A 23170-nucleotide genomic window follows, 5' to 3' on the forward strand; every position below is an offset into this window, starting at 1 on the left:
TTTTTTTTTTATCAAAAAAAATAGTTATATTTACCATATCAAGTTGATCAACTTGTTTTATAAAATTGTTTTTTATTGATTTAACCAAACATCTTTTTTTATTTTTAAAAACAAAGAACTGTTTTTGAGAATTCACTCTGTAATGGTAATTTTGTTTTTTAAACTACCAAAATTTGTTCTTAAAAACCATTATCAAAAATTGTTTTTCAAATCAAACAAGTCCTAGGTGTTTTATAGTTTTACGATATTTTAGAATAAAAAATAGGTTTTCAAAAAATAGTTTTCTAATTTAAAAAACTAAGTTGATAAATTTTCTTTTACTGAAAACAATTTCTTGAGAATTTATACTAGAAATTGGATATTTTTTATAACAAATTTGAGTTGGTTTTATGTTTTTTTTTTTATAGTGTTTTAAGAAACAATTGTTAATATGTAGATCGGTAAAAAAATTTGTACAATACATAAATACACAATGTTTTAAAGGAACAAAAATAATCAAATAATTGTTTTTAAGAATTGTTTTCTAATTCCCTTCTGTCACGAGTTAAATATGGAAGTGTAGAGGAAGAAACAAAAACGACGGAGACGAGGGAAGCATTCCCAATTTACCATAAGACCACATTTGATTGTTAAAAAAATTGAGGAAAAATGTGAGGAAAAGAAAACAAAGAGAAAAAGTAGAATGAAAGAAAAAATGAAGAAAAATGTAAAGTAAATTTAAAGTTGATAAAACTATTTTTATATATTTTTTTAAATCTATTTCACTTATTTTTCTCTATTATATAAAAATTAAACAATTTAAAAATTCATATATTTCTAATTAATTTTAATTATATTTGATATTCTTACACTATTTTTCATAGTGAAATTAAACATGAAATTTCCACATTTTACTATCCAAATGTACAATCTTTAAATTTGATAATATTGGTATTATCACATAAAATCCCAAAAAAAAAAAAAAAAATCTAGTCCATTAAAATCAGATTTATAATTGAAGGCAACAAAAGTGAAATGGATGAAGGTTGTGAGTTGGTAGGTTCAATAATGTAACAAAGGGTGGTTGAAGTTATTGTACAACATGATTTATGGTATTAAATTTTGTTGCAGTACAAATATATCCCACACCATCTTACATGGTGCCTAAATTCAAGTCATCATACATACCCCATTGTGACTACATTATTATGACAATGATGTATCCATTGCTTGGTATTTATTCTTCTCATTCCAACTAGATTCAATGGGAACATTTTCATTTTCAGTGAAAAATATTTGCTCCCTAACGCGGATAAGGGAGGGAGAGAGTCTTGAAAGTTGAAAGGAATCTAAGAAAGAAAAAATGTAATTTGGTTTCTCGTAAAAATAAGAGGGAGAGAGATTTTGAAATCCTCTGCTCTACACCCACCTCCCGAGTATATGCTTCAACAGGAATCAAATAAGGGTAGATTGACACAATAAAAACCCTTTAGTAAAATATCCACCCGTATCCTAAGAAATAAAAACATATTACATATTCTATTTTAGAAATTGACTATTTACTGAAAAGTAAATAAGAAATAAATTAGAAAAGATAAGTAATTTTTTTTTATTAAATTTGATACCTCCTTCGTCCCTTCTTCCCAATTGAAATTTTTGAAAAAAAATAAATGCTTCTAAAAAAGGTTATTTGATTAATAGGGCATTTCAAAACCCAATTTTTGAAATTTAACTTCCCACCATTTTTTAGCATTATTTGGACAAAAATATCCTTATTATTTTCTTGTAAAAATAACTCTTTCTTTTAAAACTTACATGTAAATACTTAAAATAGAAAAGAACATTTATGTCAAAAATGAATTACTTTTCCAGAAAAAATATGAGAAATATTAAATTTCCGATTTTGGGGATTATTTCATCCCTTTTAATCAAATATTTCTAAAAAAATATATATGGATGTGAGGTTGGAGCAAAAGGAAAAGATGATCACTTTCACATGTTCTTTTTCTATTTTTATGAATAAAATTGAAACTAGAAAAAGGATGGGAACCATTTTCTTTAGGTATAAACCGTATAATAAAAAAATGGTAATCATTTATTAAATACTAAAAAAATCGTCAAAATATATTTAATTGTTTCAGCCGAGAATGTTTGAGTATTGGAACTCTACAAATATCACGTACCTTCATACTCTTTGTTTATGTTTTTTTGCACCTTGTCCTTTTAAGTTTCACATGTATTTAAGAATATCAACGTTTAAATGTCTAAGGGATTAAATTAAATAGCATCATGATGTATTAAAAAAATTAAAATAAGTGATATAATATATGATAGCTTGAGCTCATTTAAGCATGGATCCAATAAAAATTAGAGATGCAAATTTGGCAAGTTGACCCAACTTAACTGAACCTTTCCGAACGTGTGGATAGGTTTAAGTAATCATTTTAAAAATTCGAGTTAAACTTAAATTATATTATTTCATTTCAAACTCAATTTGGATTGGACCTAAACCAAAACCTGAACCCAATTTAATAATTTTAGTACATATTATCTTATATAATAATATTCACTTTTATAAATATTTTTAAGAAAAAAATATCAAATTATATAATATATATTTTTATTTTTTTTAAAATATATAAATTTATATTTATTTTTTATTGGTATCTTAAAAAAAGTTTATTCATTATTTAAATTATATATATACATATATAAAATTTATGGATTTTGAACCCGATGAATCTGAACTCAACTCAAGCTTAAAAAAATAAGGAAGATTTGGATTTGGATTAACCACCTCAAGTTTTATGAAATAAACTCAACCAAATCCACAAAATTCAACCCTTTCTATGAAAAAATTGGTGAAAAATAATGGGAAAAAAAAAGTATACATATATAGTAAGATCATTGACTTACCCGAAACGTGTTTTGCCACTACTAAGTGGAAGCATACTTATCCTGAAGCGAGGAGTTCCCACTTAAAATTAGAGCTATCGAAAAATTCAGTAGAATGATGTCTCTTAAGTCATAATTATAATCATAACCCTTAAACTTGCAGATGACCTACTTCCAATTGTGCCCAAAAATAAAAATTTGATTCCACTTAAGCAATAATTATAATTTTGAAATTCCTGGGAATTAAATAATTTTTTGTGGTGGAAAGGTTGAAAACAGGTGACCTAGAAAGCGGCTAGTGAAAACGTAACGGAATTTAATACAGAGGAGGAGAAGAAGAAGAAGAAAGAAGACGCGACCTGGAGAATGCGATGAAAAGCGAGGTAGAAGAAGGTTGTTGATTTCCATAAATGAAGAGAGGCCATTTAATTCCATCTGTCGTGGCCTACCAAATCACAGGTCCCAAATGAACAGTGAACACACCCACCGGCTCGATCAAAATTTAATAATATACTTTTTTTCATCTCAAGCCTTTTATCTTCAAAAATGCAATTTTCTACAATTTTATCCTCACTGGTGGTGGAGGATGGCAGCATTTTTATGAATTTTCTGACAAATGCTGCCTCAATTCAATCTGTGCCGTCCACCTCTGCTCCGATGAACGGTCAGGATGCAACTGGAGCTAATTCTTTTTACCAAATTATCCCTGCTTTTTGTTTTTTTATCTACAGAGGTAGGAGGAAAATTGGCTGAAAATGAATCAGAAAATACCCTAGCTATGGACCGAAATTACCATTATATCCCCGAAAACCACCGAAACATTTCGCTTATCTCTTCTCCAACCCGATTCGCCTCCAAATCCCACTCGCCGACGCTGGCAGTTTCATTGCGGCGACTGCTTCCGGTGAAAAACCTGCCGGAGCTCCGGAACGATAGCGCACGTGAGGAGATTGACAACGACGCCGTCGAAGACAACCTGTCTACATAATCCTTCAACCAGCTTCGTCCTGAAGCTACCTCCGCCGCGGTGCTAGGCCCCGGAGGCTCCGGCGCAAGTTGATTCGACTGAGCTCCGGCGTCATCCTTGTCTTTTTCCGCTGCGCTACTCTCAGAGCCTCCTCGTCGATGGGTGGAGGCCACAGTAACCTCGGACTCATGATCGACGATGTAGTCGAACGAGCCTACAGAGTACGATCGTCTCGCCTCTCCGGATTCCGACGCCGATCGCCGCCGACTCACTGAACCGAGCTCGATCCGGAAACTATCGCCAGCGTTCGTCGACGCGAGTATGGCCTTCATAAAATCCGCTTCCGTCGCGAATATCGGAGATCGACACAGAGGACACGTCTGATTGGATGCCAGCCACGTGTCGATGCATCGAGCATGGAACGCGTGGCAGCAGATCGGAAGCAGCCGAAGCTGATCGTGAGGCTCAAACTTGGAGAGACACACGGCGCAATCGCCTTCGGAGGATGAGTTGCGGCCCCTGACAGAGCCGAAAGTGAAGAGAGGCAGAGAATCGATCAGCGACAAGTCTTCCGGCGACACGCGTCTACTGGAGAAGCGGCGGTCAGAGTCGACAGGTGGGAGCACGACGTCGTCAGAGTGGAGGCGTTCGCTACAACGGCGACTGAGGTAGCGAAGGAGGAGATAGAGAATGATAGAGACGAAAAACGCAGAGGAGAGGACGAGAATCACAGTAATAATGCTGCTAGTGCTGAAACCCTCCTTGGAAGACGAAGACGAAGAGTTTTCCCGTGTGACGCCTTCATCTGGAAAAATCCCGGGAAACCATGCCGGAGGCGGGGACAGAGCGTCAGTCATCGTCCGGCGTAAAGGGTTCTAACATGCGCCGTAGGGGGCCATGCTAAAGAGCAGAGAACGAGGGTGGTGATGACTGATGAGGGGGCGGTGTGGGTTTAAATGTCAAACCGAGAGAAGAGGATTTAGAGAAGCGGGTGGGGATGAAGGCACGTGACGGGCGGGTGGCGCCTCGTACTGAATGATAGTGCCACTGAAGGGCGATGGCTGAGGTTTAGGCAGGTGCAGGAATGAATGCCGGCAGTGAATGCAGGGATTTCTGCCACTGGGATCCTCTCTCTCATTGGATATATATATATATATTTCCATCAAAATTATTTTTAAAATTTTAAAAATAATAATAATAATATTTTAAATTATTTAAATTTTTTGTTTTTTTTCCCAGATTATTAGTTAAGAAAGTAATATAGCAAAAATTAAATGTTATGAATAATAAACCCTTTTGTGGCTGAGTTGGATTTTTTTTTTCTTTTTTTTTTTTAGAAAATAAATGCTTGGCATTAGATTCTCAATAAATGGTATATTTATGATTGGTACTATTGAGGGTGATTTTCCCACTCCAATGCCATATCAATCACAATAATATCCCATAATCCAACCATAATTTATGGTAAACTTTCCCTCCATCCAAACAAAAGTGACTTGCTCTTAATGAAGAAATCCCTTTGTCTATGTCTCTCTAGCTTTGAATTCCTAGGGAAAAATCTTATCTATGTAGATGCAAAGTCTATAAGTAAGTCAACTTTAAAATATTTGAGGGCCATAGAAAAATAATTAAAAAAAAAAAAAAACCTCATAATATGCTTTCGTGTATCACTTGATGATTAGTCACCAAGGGATTAGACAACCAAACCACCCCTCACCTTGTGAATGGCCAAAACCCCATCTCTATCCATGAGGGTTTTACAAGACATTTCAAAGACAATTATTATTTTTGTTTGGAAGTTGGAAGAAAAAAAAGGAAAAAGACAAGACTTATGGGAATATAAATATCTAAAAATTAAAAAAAAAAAAAAAAAAAAAAAAAAAAAAAAAGCCCTGAAATTCATGAACAAAAAAGTCAATGTTGAGTCAAAGAAAACAGTATAGAAAGTGAGAAATGGGCTATATGTTAGCCAAGAGAGATGGTGAGGTGGTGGGTATGTCACTTTTATTCTTTACCTTGAAGAAGAACTGCCCTTGATTCTCCTCTCCAATCTTAAAGAAGATGATGACAAGTCACCACCAAAGCCCTAAAGGGATGACTTCCGAAGGAATATCATTTTTTTTTTCTTTTTCTTTTTCTTTTCTTCTCTTTTTACCTCTGCCTTTGAATGCAAGTAAGTATATAACAAAAAATCTTCTCACACTCACAACACTTTCCCAGGAAAATGAAGGAAAATTCTTGAGGGTGTTTGTTAAAATTTAAGTTCAGTAGAAGTCTTCTAAGGAGGGAGAGAGGGAGACCCAATAATTGTACAATTGAAGTTGTTAAATTCAATAGGTAGTCTATTCTTGGAAGTGTGCACCTCTCAAGACTTTCCTATGAAACAACATGGAAATTTCTTTCAAGTTTTAAAATAATGACAAATTATTAAAAATTCAACCAAGTAGGTTTTGTGGAATTTTTGCAAGTTTGACCCAATAATTTTTAAAACATATAGGACAAAAGAAAAACCCTTAAATTTTAGCAATTCAAAGTTGATTTTGAATTTTTTTATTTTAGTTTATTAGCTTTTGTCATTTTTATTTTATTTTAATTTTTGAGAACGATATTTCCTAGTATATTTCTTTCATAGACTTTGCTTAAATTAAGAATAAGTCCAACCTAATCAAAATTAAAAATAATATCTAAGTTTTACCTTGTAAAACACGTAAAACAGAATTGTCGTTCTTTATTTTTAATAGATGTTAATTAGTCAATTTTGATGCATATAATTGATTATGGAAATAATCTCGACATTTTATTTCGAGCTCTAAAAGCTTAAGAAATTAGTAACATGTTGATCATTAAATCAATAAAAATACTAATAATCAATAAAAAAAATTACATAGAAAAAAAAGAAATCTTAAAAATAAAGAAATCAAAGAAATTCGCCCACTATGTCAACTTTTGCAAAGTCAAACTCACATGCTTAGATGAGTGGAACATTTATCAATTGGACAAATCTCAAATTGGTCCAATAATTTGTTAATGATAATGCTTAAGTGATTAAATAATGTGACAAAGGAATGATGAGGTGTTAATAATAATCATTATTATAATAATAAATAATAATAGGAAGACCCATTAAAAGTGGAGATTTATAATAATAATAATAATAATAATATATATATATATATATATATATATATATATATATATATATATATATATATAAAGCATGTCGTGCTCATTATCATGTAATGTAATCCACAACCATATCACTATTCTCTTTCTATTATTTAACAATTCCTTGGTTTTTCTTTTTTTTTTACTCTGCCACGTGGGTAACCTTCCATGGGACTCAAACCAATCGAGTAAATTCATGTATTTGGACGTATTAATATATGCCACCTAACCTTGACCAATTGGACTATCTTGACGGATTTGCCTCTTAGCATTAAAAAAATTAAATATTTTTTTTTAATAATTATAGTATTTTATTTTATAATATTCTTTTTCTTAAAAAATATGGATCTATTTTTGGGTTTTTTTTTTTTTTTTCATTTTTTGGTCTTTTTGTTTACCCATGTACATAAATGTAACCTCAAAATTTGGATTTTCTTGTTATGAAAAGAGTGTTTTTTGAAAAAGTAATTATTACTATGCCATTTATTTATCAATATTTTATGATTTTTTTTCCTTTTTTTTGGCAATTCCGCTTATCCATGTACATCAAATTTTGGATTTTTGGATCAATGAAAGGTTGCTTGATACCTTCAATAATAGAAGTTAGGAAATAAAATATGCCCATTTAATCATTGGTTAAAAAATACATATTAATATTTAAATTTATTAACCATGATTGTAGTATAATAAATAGATTTTGCAAAATCTTTTATAAAAGAAATAACTATTATTATTAAAAGAATTTCAATTTTTGTCTTTTTAATTTAATTTTATTTTATTTTACTTAAAACAACTTATTTTAAAAAAAAAAAAAAATTATTGAATAGAAATAATCAAAATATTCGACTTTTTTTTAAATGCTATATTTATTAATGCTTAATAAAAATAAAATATTCAAGAAAAAAACTTAATACCTAGTCAAAAAAATAAATATCATCTTAGTTTACATTTAGTTTTAGTAAAGTAGTAAATCAAAAGAGAAAAAAAAATGATTTTTTTATATTTGATTTATTATAAAAAAAATATGAAAAAGATCAAAATTATATGATTTTACCATGAGTTACAATAAAAAAAAAATTAAGCTATATAGCAAAAAAGGGGCTTACCGACCAGACCAATGTATGTCTGATCTTCGACCTACAACATATAAAGGTCATGCCTGTCTGCAACCATTAATGCTTGAATTGGTGGCATTTATGGCATTTAATCAAACATCCACCACCTTCAAAATTTTCTTTTCATTTTTTAAATGAGAAAAAAAAAAAAAAACAAGTTCCTTAAATGATAAAATACATTGAATAGACTATAATTATTTTACCTTGTAGTGGATAAATATAAAATGTATATTTTTTTCAACATTTAAAATAAAAATTATATGGGATTCCAATATTTTCAATTTAAAAAAATTAAATGTCTCTCATGTTTGATATTATTAATGATTAAAATATTCAAATTTTATAAATAATTTTTTATATTATGTTATTTAATATATAAAAATAATTTTTATATATCATCAATTAATATTATTTTATCAATATTTTTTTATTTATAAATTTAATATATAATAAAAAAATATTTTATAAAAAAAAAAATAGATAATATATATTACATGGTGGGATATGATAAGTTATAAAAGTGATTTCGGTGATTACCATTATTATTATTATTATTATTAAAGAATTGGTAAAAAAAATCCACATAAGGGACGAGAAATTGGGAGACCTTTTAGCCCCACATGGAAAGAAGAATGAAAATTGTTGGCAAGACTTGGCTTGAAAGAGAGGGAAGGAATGTGAAAAGATTTTGGAAGCATGCATGTGAGAGAATTAAGTGGTTTGAAGAACATTTAGACATTTATTTAAATAATAAATAAATATGATAAAAAACAGCTTTACCTGCAGTCTTTTTATCTTTAAATTTTTAGATATTTTTAAAATTTTATTTTTGATATAAACTGAAAATATAATTAATATTGGGGTCACACTTTCTTTCTTCAATTTTGGTATTATTATTTTTTTTTGACAATTTATTCATTTAAAAATAATTATTGAACTAAAAAAATTTCATTTTTGAAAGGTCAATTCCAAATAGAGGGTGAACATTTGATCAAATGTTACACAAGTTATGACACATAGAGTCATAGACAGATGGTTTTGGATGAAAGAAAAAGTATGGAGCATCTGACCACCTGTTTGCTTGACCAGAAAGTACAAAAGAAGAGAAAAGAAAAGAAAAGAAAATGTAGTACATAGGACAACTAGGAATTGGGGTGGCATGCCCTAAACAAGAGAGAGAGAGAGAGAGAGAGAGGTTTGAGCATGGGGATTAATGAAAACTTTTGGATTTAATAATAAGGACAGGAGACATGGGTAGGAGTAAAAGAATGGTGATGAAACATAGAGCAACTCAAAACTCAACTATTATATTTGTATATTATGAAGGCAAGTCTTTGCTTCCTATGCACTCTAAGCATGCATTCCAATTCCCAATATTATTTGTCAAAATCCCCCTTTCCACTTTATTTTCCCCTAAAAGATGCTTCTCTTACCCTTTGACTTCACCTCTCTGCTTGTTTTGTTTTTTTTTTTTCTTTCCTTTCACCTCACTTTCAAAATTTTTAATACATTGATTCGGATTTTCCCATACATGAACTTTTTTTCATTCACCTCACTTTCAATTTTTTTTATACCTTAATTCATATTCTATCATATATTAGTTGTGATAGTTTAGATAGATCAGAAGAAAAAAAAATCCCGATGCAATGTAGTAATGAGTTTCTCTTAATTGTGTAAATACGTTCTAAAGCCATGATGACCAATTGCATCCAAAGTGAACAATTATTTACATGAAAGAGAATTGTAAAAATTGTATCAGAGCTAATCTTTGATCCAAGGGGTGTTCATATGTCTAAATGGACCTGCAATCTTATAGGATATAACAAGAATGTTATATTTGTATGAATTAATGATTATGACATCCCATATTAGATAAAAGAAAAATATTTTTATTGTTTTTACCATGATATGTGTAACGAGCCCCTCTTAACTATCTAGACACATTTTAAGTTAAATATAATCCAATTTAAAATCAGTTTAAATAATTAAGTATTAAGTTTTATCGAACTCTTTCTTTGATTTTTTTTTCACTCTAAAAAATGACGGGCATTAGACTCAAGAAATATAATTCCTATTTTGACTATTTCTTGAACCAAATAAGGCTTTGCAATGTTACATTATTACTCCGAATAATGGCGGGCATTAGACTCAAGAAATATGATTATGACTATTTCTTGAACCAAATAATGCTTTGCAATGTTACATTACTCCAACCATATGGGAGCAGGTTAGAGAGGGTAGAGTAGAAGAAAAATAAGAAAATCAAAAGCAAAACAATACATTCCAACGCGTTTATTTATTTATTTATTTTAATTTTAGTGTCTTAACTACATATTAAGTCCTTTTTGACTTACACATCGACTTTAATAAATAATGAAAATTAAAAATATATATATATAACTAAAAAACATCTTGTTTGTATTTGAGCTACCTTGTTTGACGGGCAATCTTTTCTGATAACCCCATGACATTTGAAAGATCAAGGCTCTCAAATTCCACCAACATCCATGGAAACAAAATATTTATTATTAAGGATGTTTTCAACCCCTCGTGCCTTCTTACATATTGTTTTTATCATAAATACTTTCTTAAAAGAGATCATAAATCAAAAAACATTTTTGGCAAAGGAAAAAAAGACACCAGAGAAATGATAATTCAAAAATTACTTCTCGTAAATTTTTATGTTTTTTAAAACGTTGTCAAAACATTTGAACTTTGTACAAAAATAATAATAATTAAAAAAAAAAACCATTTCTAATCCTTCAAATTTTTTAGGGAGAATTATATAAACATGCATTATTTACAAAATATGGATGAAAAAGAAAGCCAAAAAAGTCTTTCAAGTCATTTTCACGGGAAGTGCATTTTAGGTTCCCATTAGTGATGTGCCCTGTGAGTTTTAGACGGGTCATTAGGAAGTCTTTGATTTCACACGCCTTGAGAGCTTTGAACACGTCCTCAGGAAGTCTTTGATTTCACACTGAATTGACTCGGAGGGCGGTGGCCCCTGTTTGACAGGTTTTTTTTTGACTCTATAAGTTTTGGCCAATCTGCAGTTTGGGGTGGCCCCAACTGAAGGGTGACAGGTTCAAATTTCCTGACCCACAGATGATTTGGAGGGTCTTTTGGTCTTTTGGTTGGCCTATCCTGTTAGGTAGAACTGGAATCGAAGAGCCCATTGATCATCTAAAGGGTCTCATGGTTGAAGACTTGAGAAAAGGACAATGAATTCAGGACAAATTTTTGGGACAAGGGTGGTCACTGATATAGTGATATGAGCATCTTTGATCATTCATCAATGGATGCCAATAATCGGATATGCTATGTTTGGTTACCGGAAAATTTAAAGGAAAATACAAGGAAAAGAAAATAGAAAGAAAAAAAAAAGATGAAGGAAAAAAAATTAAAATTAATAAATTATTTTTATATTTTACTTCAAACTCATTTGACTTATTATAACTCATCGATATAAAGATTAAATCATTTGAAAATACATAAGTTTCTAATTAGTTTTAATTATATTTGATTTTTTTTTAGTATTTTTCATAACACAATCGAACAAAAGAAAATCATTTTTCTTAACATTTCTTTTTCTTTCTTTAGTATTTTCCGGAAACCAAACATACACATAATGATTTATCCAGAGAAGAGAGTTGCTGGTAGTGTCACTTCCTCTGATCAAGCTCCCTCTAGAAGATGAGATTTTCTTGTTGGTTATAATGGTTGCAAAAGTGTTTCGAGAGTTTTTCCTACTCCTCTTGGGCAATTTTGATGCCCTGATTATGAGGACAAAGTATGTTTGCAACTAAGAAGCTCTTAACAGATGTCTAAAATGGGGGTTTTATGACCTTGACAGCAATAAGATAAAATGCCCAAGAATTTGGGAATAGCTAACCTTAATTGGGTAAGAGGTGCTCCATTCTAGCTCATCATCACTGGGCTTGTTCTTGCTCACTGCCCAGTCAGAGTAAAGTTGACATAACACATTCAACAGTAAATCAAAACCAAATCCTGGACCTGGACCTGACTTGTCCTAGAGAATGAGGAAAAGTAGAAACAGAGAAGCATACTCATTGAATTATCAACTTCAATTACCTGGATCCCAGCTACAATTTGCATTTGCAGAGGCTTGAAACTAGAGACCTTCTTTCAAGGAAGAACGAGCGGAATCAGCATTCATCTCCTGTTGGTCATCTGTGCAACTAATTCATTAGTCTCATAAATGCATCTCCCATGGCCTATTGTTTCAATATTTCTCAAACCTGTGTTCAACATAGTATCCTGAATGTTTACCTTTACTGCTTTTGCATGGGACTCTTTTGTCAGTACCAAAACTGGTGAACCCATTCTGTGAACCAAAGATTGAAGATGATGATTCATCCTTGGAGCTTCTGGATCTATCAGTAACAGGATTCAGATTTATCAGGTAACTTGGAGGTATTCAGCTAGATGGCCTTCCATCTGCAAGTAAAGAACATAATGAAATCATTACAAGTTCCAAGATTACTGGATGGATTAATTCAATCTACCAAGTGAATTATTTGTAAGCTCCAGCCTTATTTTACAGCAGTGACAATCTACTGGAAACCATGGCAACATCCATAGGTAGCAAAATCTCACTGGCACCACCAAACCACCAAACAAAACTTAAGCCAAGTTTGGAGGGGTTTTCTATCATTGGCTGAAGATGATATGTGAAATTTCCCAACTGAATCTAGTACTCTGGTTTGAAAACCAACAGCCACATGTAGCCCACACAAGGGATGGTAATTTAAGTTTCTAGCTTGTAAATTGTAGAGTAGGCACATATATTTTGGATTTTTATTTTTATTTTTATTTTTATTTTTGCTTTTGATGGGAAAATAATAATTCTATTAAGATGATTGGGGAGGAGGGATGTGCTGCACACCCCTGCTACAACAAGAAGTGTATAGAGAGATCTGAAAGTTGAGAAAAGAAAAACAACAAGAAAAAGAAAGCCCTCCCAGATCCTGGCCCCTCCCTAAGAAATCAAGAAATTCCAAAAAAGAAAGGTTCAACACTCCTTAAGTCAAACTCTCCCTGGACCAATCAAACAGAACCTTTAGGAAGGCCTTTGTTATGACTTCTGTCTGAACTTTCAAGACACTCAAAAATCCTCCGATTATGTTCCTTCCATATGCACCACAAAACACAAAGAAAACATCCTCAATTTAGAACACCTCTTCCCCACAAGTCTACCATGTCAATTTGAATAACAAATGGTTCCCCAACTGAGGAATCACCAAAGAAAATCTGAACAGAAAGTACAGGTGATGACATAGAATGCAGGGCTTCTGATTTATGGGACCTTAACAGTAATTTACAGCCTTTCTTTTGCATATATTACTTACACAAATGCCATGATGATAGTCTAGGTTTCATTTATCACCCTCAGCTAGAGACCAACAAGAGGCACTGCCAGCCACAGCCTTCCCCTCACTTCGTAATCTACAGAGCATAGCAGATATATTGTTAACGACATATATAGTGGCACAAGAATATCAAGACAACAGTCAGTATGATGCAGCATGTTATTTTTCTGATGACTATTTTTGTTTGAGACTGCCTACATCATCAGGCCAGGCCTTTCAATGCCACAATGGATTGGGGAGTGTGCTCAAGATCTAATTAAGTAGAAAAAAGGAAACCAACAATCCTTCAAGATAAAAATTAGAAATTCCAAGAATCTTCAAGCACTGCTATATTTTTATTCCAAATCTTGAGTGGGGAAAATCCAGTTTCACCTCTATGAAATAATAAAAAATCTGCCTTTTGGAATGAGTACATCTCCAAGGGCCACACACCCTGTAACTAACCCAACAAATCACCAATCCCTGATATTTTAAAATGCCTCAAACCCAAAGCCTAACCCTCTTTCAATCCCTTAGGAAGAGCAGGGATCTCAGCATATCATAGAGAAGTCCTGAACAATGTCTCACACATGGCTTATGAAAATACCCACAATCCCCACTTGATTTAGATTCCTAACAAACAACCATCTAATTCCAGCAAAAGAATCTGAAGGGAGAGTTCCTCTGTGTCAGTAAATTAAATATCACTCCTACAATCACAAACAGCAAGACAATCAAGAATAGAACTGCTCAAGGCACACCTTTGAATGCATTTGTACTAGAGTTAAAAACATGCATTCATCCCAGAAGGCCTCCTGAATTTATTTTTTTGGTCCAGGAAATTTCTCACATTTCTTTCTGTGTATCATTGTCATTAAACAGGAATGGTGACCAACTGCAGCATTCTTCCTCTCTATCCTCCATCTAAGTCCCAAGCCTTCAAAAGAAATCTCCATGATACTGCAGAGGGCCAATTAAAGAATACCCTACCAAACCAGACATTCTATGCCATAGTCTGAAAATAAGCAAGCAGTCAACAATTGTAGATTCCTCACAGAATATAGGGATCCAGATAGAAACCTTTATACACCCCTCTGGATTGAACAGTCTCAGAGACCTGATGGATTGACAGGTTTCCCCATCTTCCAAAGTCAAAAATCCCCTAACCATTTTCTTTTCTTTTATTTTATTTTATTCTTATTTTTTATTTTTAATAATCACTTGTCCAAAAACCAAAACCATGATTTAAATTCAGAGATAACAAACTTGTTTTGAAATCATTACATAAAATCCCAAAAGAAATTCCCAAAATGCTTACACATATGGGAGTTTTTTATCTACAAAAAAAAAAAAAAAAAGAATGCAGAAGAAAACAAAACAAAGACATTACCTCAGATCATAATTAGTTGGAGATCAACATAGCATGTGAGCTTGCCATTTGCTTCCTCTATCCTTCTCTGATCTCTTTTTGCTTCTGCTTGATCTCTTCTCCCTCAAATGAATTGTTATAACTTCTTTTCCCAAATACAAAAGAACAGCCTTGCTCTATTCACTCATATCTCCAAATAATGTTGCTAAATAAATGAAAAATGAAAATGTAACAACAAAACATGCCTTTTTTTTCTTCTTTTCTTTTTTAATCTTTTAGTGCTAGAAACAAAAAACCAGGCAACAAAAATGCATCAAAACAGGCTCATAAACTATTTTTTTTGTAGGCCAAACAGCAGATGAACTGTTAAAACTCTGCAAGTGCCTCAATTGTGAATAGGAAAGATATTAGGATTTAGGACTGATAATATATTCACTGCATGTTCACAACCACATTTTTAAGTGTCATTCCCAAGTTAAGGCCTAGTGGGTTTTCTTTGACTATACCAACAAAACTATGTAGCACCAGTGATGGCATTGCACTTCATGGGCTACTATTTTTAGAAACTCTGGCAGTCACCTAAAGGAGGGGACATCCATGATAGTATTAGCAAGGGTCCATAAAGTGCAGAAATTAAAATTGTCAACACACTTAGTGGGAAAAAAAATGCACAAAGACATACTATAACAAGCCACCCAAAAAGTATTCAAATCATCATAAATCATGAGGACCTAATGATCCGTTTTAGCTGCCAAACCCAAGAGTACATGATTCCAAATGCACAGTATACAGAGATCAACATAAGGGGTACAAAGGGAAATCTGCTACCAAGAAGGTAAGGATGTAGAAACTGACCCCATATTTCAACAACCAAAAGACCCAACAGATAAATCTTCCCAATCCATCCAATTACAAAATCTCCTTTTTTGGTGGCAGCTCTAGAACTTCCTTTTACTTCCAATTTATCACTTCCTTTGTTTGCAGGTGCAGTTGCATTTATCACCCCATTTTTAGTGGAATGTGCAGAAAAAGCTAACCACATTACAATAGAGTGCAAAAGCAGCAACAGAACTTTTATAGGATATTCTTGGGCTTCAAATAGCAGTGGAAAAAGAGAGTAGGAAGACACTGCATAGAAAATAAAAAACAGGTCCATGTTAATCTATAAACTGGACTGTAAGCAAACCAATGAATAAGAACTCCATGACACTATTTTCTTTTGTTCTTTTCTTGTCTCCACATTTTGATAAAGGAATTGGGACAGGGACCAGGTACACATAGGATGGAAAATCTTCCCAAACCAAGGGTTATAAAATGCTGAAACATAGGTGTACATAGATACTGTCACCAAGGTTTTAAACTTTAACCTTCAGAAATCCATCTGGAAATTCTCATCATTTCAAAACTTTAATAAAAGTTTCTCCTGCATAAAATTGGAATTACTTTACAGATTTATTTTTTTTTAAAAAAAACTAAAATTTATTTCAATTTTGACCACCTAGGCAAATGGTTTGCTTTTCTTCAACTAGGAACTGAAGGTAAAAAGCAAAGGATTTTGCAGGACAGACTTATGATGCCAATTCTATTTTTCCATTTCTCTTTGTGGTGAAAAGTAATGCCTATCCTGCTTAAATAATTAAAATAAGGAAATTCAAGTTGTAATTGCTTAAAAAAATTAATTAATCCAAAAGGCAAAAAAGCATAAATGAAAAAAAGAACAGGTAAATAAACAAAAAGGAGAAGGAATGAAGGAAAATGAAAATAATACTGTCACCAACCAAAGGTTGAAGTTTCCAGAATGCATTTGAAGAATAATCAGCTAAACAGAAACCAAAGTAACTAAATTAAGCCCTTATCAGATTTGTAAAGGTATGAGACAGAAGTATACCTATTGACAGCAAGAAGTAATGCTTTGCATCCTCCAAACTTTGCATTGCTACAATGGCAAGGGGGATGACAAAGTGGAGTGAAGCCTTCTCATGAACATGCCACCCAAATATAAAACCGCATGTGTAAGCATATGCTACCCATCTAGTGATCATCTCTGGACGAGGATTTCTGCAAGCCTTGATAAGAGCGGGAGATATGGCAAGCACAACCATAATAAAGGTTGTCAAGGGAGTGATCTGTCCATTAATTCAAATAAAAAGATTTAGTTCACACATAATTTATGGCATAAGTACAATCTCCCCAACTCAAGAACCAAGAATTTTGTTTCAAAACTGGGGCTGCAACTTGGGTGGGTTAAAAGGCTAACATGCACCAAATCTGCTTATCATTATATTCAACCCATGCCAAGCCCAACCTAAGGTTGAGTTGGAAATTCTCAACCCGAGCCAATACAACAGATAACTTGGATTTTCATGGTTTATCAAACAAAAGACCTATAATGGAATCTCATAATAAATAAAATACTTATTTCAAAGATACAAAATATAAACCATATTGTAGAATAAGATTTTATAAGTTAAAAATGCCTCAAGGCCATAAAATATACCATTAGTTACTAATGTAATATGAATGACAACTCTAAACTCAACTTTTAGCATTTAAAAATATTTTAATAATTAAACAAAAATGATATTATTAGTCTAATATAATTAAAAAATGGCAAAGGTTAGAGCTCTTTCATTATCCTTTTCATATTTTAAATAAAAATAATAAATAATACGATTAAAAATAATAAATAAATAATAATATATGAGTTTGAGTTTCGAAGGGTTGCCTACATCTTCAACCAATGCCAACCCTAATATCTTCAAGTTGGTATTTTTCTAACCCAACCTTAACTCATTCACACCTTGCCCATGCCAACCACCTTGGGTTAGACAGAGGTTGTGTGCGTTGGACTGGGCTAAGTTGTGGCCATATCTAGAACTACTAGTATTTGGAACCATAATGTCCAAGTTAAAGCTAGGATAGATGACACACCACATGTGGTCCTAGCTGGCATAAGAACCACCAAAATGACAGTCAACCAATTCAATAAATAGGTACTTTGCTAGATTTAGGGCATTCTAAATGGGTAGAGGATGTAGGTTACTAGGTTCATTATGCATCTTAACCAGGTTTCACTGATAGAAAAAAAAAAAAAGGTTACCGATGGTAGTATAGCAAAAGGTGAGGAATCCCCTACTAGACCCCCAGTGAATGAAGCTGCTGGTGCCTGGATGTTGAATCCCAGATTCCTGAGCAAGAAAGCAAGCCCTTTATCTAAAATAATATAAAAGACCCAAAAATTTGGAGCCCAGTATGCATGGCAAAGTCCCCTCCCGAATGGAAACATGCGATGTATAACTTGTTGTATCTGCAAGGTAAGAGTTTAATAATTAATGCAAGATCCAGTGAGTATATAAATGATTGGTGACAGCTTTAATAATTGTTTTGCAAGCATGAGTATAGGTGAATAAAGACAATCTGGAGAAATAAGATCATGTTAACTAGTCAAAAAAAAAATGCCAAGATCAAGTTCTAATTTGCAACATGTTTCGTTTTCTCCTTTTAGTCCTTGTAGATTGTCAAATATTTAAAACTATGGAATACTTCATTTCAGCGTCTAACCTACTTATCTTAATCTTAATTATGACATTACTGTTCTAACTTTCGAGCCTAATTCATATTAATGTACATTAAGGGCATTTTATGGGAGTTTGATCCCCAAAAAGTAGGAATACTTCAACTCTCAGTATTATTGTGTACTTTACAATTTTGCTTTTCATCGGTTTTTAGTTGGCAAAGTTCTACAACCTACATCAAGATACCATCTTTTATCAACATACGCATAACCAAGGCTACAACTTGGTCAGCTAAAACAATGGGATAAAGGAATCAAAGTTTTGCAAGTCAATGTTAAATAACTGATAGTAAGTATATCCATTTGCCTAGGGAAATCTAAATGGCTTCAATACTATGAATTCTAGTTGCCCTTTTAAACAGTTCCATTACATAGGTTCTTTAAAAATGTCATTTTTGAAAACTTGTTTTCCGGACAAAGTCCATATAATAGGCATTCCAAACTTTGTTAAGATCCAAAACTTTTAATTCATGTCAATGTATATACCACATGGATGTAATTTGTGAATCCCCAAAATTATACAGAGTCGTAAAGGCCTAACAGTGATCAATTACATAATTAAGAATGCAAATTACAACCATGTTAGAGAATTTGTAGCCTTTGCTTTTTCACACTATCGAGAGAAAGCAAATAGATAATGCCTACAAGAGAAATAAGATTGGGAACGATAGGGGGTTGCAAGCAATACAAATTATGAAACACATTATAGAAACATAATCACACCTACAAACTACAACATTACCTGTTATAATATGTAGACAACAAAAATATAGAGAAGAAAAAACAACAAATCACAGATAGCCTACATAATCTATCAACCAAAGCAAGACAGGGTTATGAAAAAACCAATCAGAAGAAATCAATGCAAGTAGCATTACTAGATCATTCACATACAAGCAACAGTTTTCATCATCCATAAGGATTACATTACCTGCCCATAGTACACGAAAGGTCCAAAAGCCGCTGCAAAAACCAAGGCAACCACAGCACCCATCACTAAAACCCTCCCAAAACCCTTAAGGAATCCGCCACGGCAAAAACGGCTCAACAAAAACACAAAATAAACAGGAGCGGCCACAGCAAACAAGTGCTTAAAACACAACAAAACTGCAAAAACGAAGCCGCCCATCAAATCCCTCCCTTCCTCCAGAAACGAAAGGGACAACAACAAGATCCCCAGCAAAAACCCATTGTACTGAAAATGCACGTGGTCCACAATGAAAAGCCCCGGCGACGAAGCAACCAAAACCCAGATCAGATTTCGCTTTCCTGAGTCCAATTTTGCAGTCAATCGATACAATGCAAAGAAGAGACACAGATCAGATACAATAACAGTCATCCTTTGGAAATAAATAACCGTATTGGAGTTGTAGTTTAGGCCTTGTCGGAGATTTACGATTGTGGGGTCGATGAGATTGGCGAAGATGGAGAGGAAGCGCTCGAAGTAAGCGAAGAAAGGTGGGTAATCAAGGGTCCAGGGACTGGTCTCGTCAGAGTACCATTGAGAGAGAGGGAGAGAGTGGGTGAGAGCAAGCCAGTTGCGGTGGACTTCGAAATCAGTGGAATGGTAGGATGGGATCAAGAGGAGCTTGATGCAGGCGGCTACAAGGGCGTACCAGGCCATGGATTGGAGGGTACCCCCAGGATTTTTGTGGGGTCTTTGAAGCTTTTCTTCCATGGATTTATCGGTTTTCGGTGGGAAGTTTGCTAGGATTCGGATGAAATGACCGAAATTTCGCCGATAACTGGGTAAAATATTCTGCGACTTTCCTGCATACGGGTTTTGATTGGAAAACTTGCTTGCTTGGCGAACAGAGTTTGCTCATTGGCCCATTTCATATAAAGACGGCTTCTACCGAGACACTGAATTTGCAATGAAAATGAGCAGGAGGAAGACGATACTAAGAGAATAAATTACACCTTGACCTGTTGCTTATGTTATTATTATTATTAATTGATTAATAGGATTTTAAAAAATCCAATTTTTTAAATTTCATCCCTCACCCTTTTTTTTATCTTATTTGGATAAAAATATCATTATTATTATTTCTAATAAAAATAATCATCTTTTAAAACTTACATATAAATACTTAAAATAATAAATAATATTTATATTAAAATAAATTACTTTTCAATAAAATCCTTGGAAAAAATTAGATTCATCATTTTAATAAAATATTTTTATTATTAAATGACCAAAATAATTGTGAATTTACCCACACGTTGGCATACATGACCCTATTTTGACATATTTTTCCCTCTTATTTTTCTTTTATTTATTTATTTTTATCTATTTCTCTTTTATTTTTATTTGAGGGTTTTTATTTATTTATTTATCCTTTTTTTTTTTTTTTATGTTTGTGAGGGATCTTTGACTAAGGATAAAATAATCATTGCTTAGGAGGCATGTGGTAACTCATAAAGTTGCAACTCCATATCACACACAAATGAACAAATTGAGCTAAGAAGATCAAAGACATATTCAAAAGTGTAAGATTATCACAGATCTTATCACTTTCTAGTTGAGTTAGAGCATAAACCATTTTAACAATTAAGAAATTGAAGTTTAACTTTATTAAAGCTAGGGAAAACAAAAAACTTAGGGATGAATGAATAAGAGGAATTGAGAAATGAAGCCTTCCTCAACTCCTAATTATTAAGAAAATGGCAAACATATTATGATAAGAGTATTTTAAGGAAAATTCTCAGGGAATTCTTTTTCGAGTAAAAGTTTTATCATAAAAATTAAGATTCAATTATTTCCCAAAAAGGTTGAGGAGTGAATGACTTAGGTGGTGTTTGTTTTTTGGCTGAATAGAAAAAGCCAAATATTTTGGCCTTTTCTATTCAGCTAAAAGTAACCTGTTAACATTATCCAATATAATTAAATTGAACTTATTGATAACAAGTTCATTTTAACTATGTTGGATGATGTCAACATGTTACTTTTAGCTGAATAGAAAAAGCCAAAATATTTGACTTTTTCTATTCAGCCAAAAAACAAACACCAACTTAGTTTTTTTTATAGTGAAAATACTATTCCCTATGGAATTATTGAGGTCATTGTTAGGAATGGAGAAATTTAACATTATGTTTGGCTCTAAGAAAATTGACTGAAAATAGGGCTTTGAGTTATTTTCTAAGATGCTTAAGAATCTCCATTGATTGTTTTATTGACTATTTTTTTTACTTTAAGTTGTGAATAACAAGAATCATTCTATTTTCATGACACATATGTCTTGACCTTCGTTTATACGGAGAAAACAAGAAAAAAAAACCTTCAAAAGAGAGGACTTTTGTTTTTTAGAAAAAAGAATTGTGTTCTTTTTGTTTTCAGGTTTTCAAAGAGAGAGAGTAGAAAGCATATTCTTTCTCTGTTTTTTTTTTCAAAGAGAGAGAAAGTTTCCTCTATGAGAGAAGAAAAAAATTATTATTATTATTTTAATTGTAGCAATTTTAAAACTCCTAAAACTGCTCCCCACATTTTCTATTTTGTTGAGTTGGGTCAACCCACTTGGACACTCAAATCCAACTTCAACATCTCCCACTTGCATAAGATGGGTTGAAACAGCTTAATCAATAACATCCAGGTCCATTTTATTCCACTTTCTTCATATAGGCAAATGGGTTGTGTGACTATGTGAGCACACCTACAATTTAGGAGTTATACGCTTGTGACTCTATTAAGGATACATAGTAGTTCAACCCCAAAATTTATGAGTGAACAATAATAATCATGTCTCATTGTACCCTAAACTTATTTAGTTATATTTTTAATGTATACATTTAATCCCTTGAAGTTGTATACTATCCAACATTATAAATATATTCGCAATTATATCAGTTACAAAAATAATATAATCGGTCAACCATGAACACATCTGCGTCAATGCAACTCAAAAAGTTTTTCTTTTGAGCTCATACCTTTTAGATTCAAATTAATCATTTACCCAATATGTCCCATAAGGATAAATTGTTTCATTTTTGTCGAAAACATACTAAAGTAACAACATTAAATTGTCGCCCTTAAACATAGTCAAAAGTATAAAGAGGACTATAATGGGTTATTATAAGTGTAATAAGCTTTAAGAATCTCACACAATGAGGATACAAGGATTAATCACTCACTTTTCTTATTAGTCACGTTCAAACACATGTAGTATGAAATGTATGCTATAGCGGTTTCTCTACTTAGAGAGTGTAAATCAAACTACCACCATAAGAACCTCAACTAAGAACTTCACACCAGCAATTTGTTCGAATTTCACATCTATAGTTCTCCTTAAACCTTTTATGCTAAAACTTAAGTCCGATTCAAATAGACAAATGTAATTGTGATCGATTATATTCGGTCAAGATGTCATTTATTATAGACCTCATCTTGATACTTAATTAAGGTGACACTTGTCATCTTTGTATACTTTTCACTTATTTATTATCATTAGTATATCATGTCTCATCCCAACTCATAAACACATTGATTAGGGTGGTTGCTCATGTGAGAAAGTCAACCCCTGCTTGTTGACATACTTTTGAGAGTATATATGTGTAAGTATTAATTTCATATTCAATGATATGAATAACAAATACCCATTTCATTTTATCATGTACAGAGCATCTTATATCTAATCATAATGTTTCAGGACATATTATCAACATAAATCATAACCTATGGAGTCCTAATGACTTTACATGTGTAAAAAAACATGTTTGTTGGAATGGATTCTATGAATG

General features: G+C 32.4%; 2 protein-coding genes across 7 annotated transcripts; both read right to left on the reverse strand.

Moving 5' to 3' along the window:
- Positions 1-3258: 3258 nt before the first annotated feature.
- Positions 3259-4972, reverse strand: LOC100258250 (E3 ubiquitin-protein ligase ATL4). Its single transcript, XM_002269033.5, has one exon. It carries the CDS (start codon positions 4696-4698, stop codon positions 3670-3672), a length of 1029 nt encoding a protein of 342 aa, XP_002269069.2. The 5' UTR covers positions 4699-4972; the 3' UTR covers positions 3259-3669.
- Positions 4973-11982: 7010 nt separating this feature from the next.
- On the reverse strand, positions 11983-20371 carry LOC100253120 (probable dolichyl pyrophosphate Glc1Man9GlcNAc2 alpha-1,3-glucosyltransferase). Of its 6 annotated transcripts, XR_009467860.1 has the most exons (8): positions 19368-20350; positions 17963-18169; positions 16751-16988; positions 15718-15990; positions 13494-13590; positions 12415-12582; positions 12217-12315; positions 11983-12075 (listed from the first exon to the last, which is right to left on the reverse strand). XR_009467860.1 is itself a non-coding variant. In XM_059743169.1 (5 exons), exons 1-5 carry the CDS (start codon positions 20112-20114, stop codon positions 12563-12565), a joined length of 1485 nt encoding a protein of 494 aa, XP_059599152.1. In that variant the 5' UTR covers positions 20115-20350; the 3' UTR covers positions 11983-12562. The 6 variants fall into 6 exon arrangements, 2 of the variants coding, with proteins under 2 accessions (XP_059599152.1, XP_002269114.1); XR_009467861.1 differs by lacking the exon at positions 13494-13590; XR_787750.2 differs by having other exon boundaries at positions 11983-12315.
- Between the last annotated feature and the right edge of the window lie 2799 nt (positions 20372-23170).

This window comes from Vitis vinifera, chromosome 15 (genome assembly GCF_030704535.1).
Source record: "Vitis vinifera cultivar Pinot Noir 40024 chromosome 15, ASM3070453v1".
In the NCBI taxonomy this organism is placed as follows: domain Eukaryota; kingdom Viridiplantae; phylum Streptophyta; class Magnoliopsida; order Vitales; family Vitaceae; genus Vitis; species Vitis vinifera.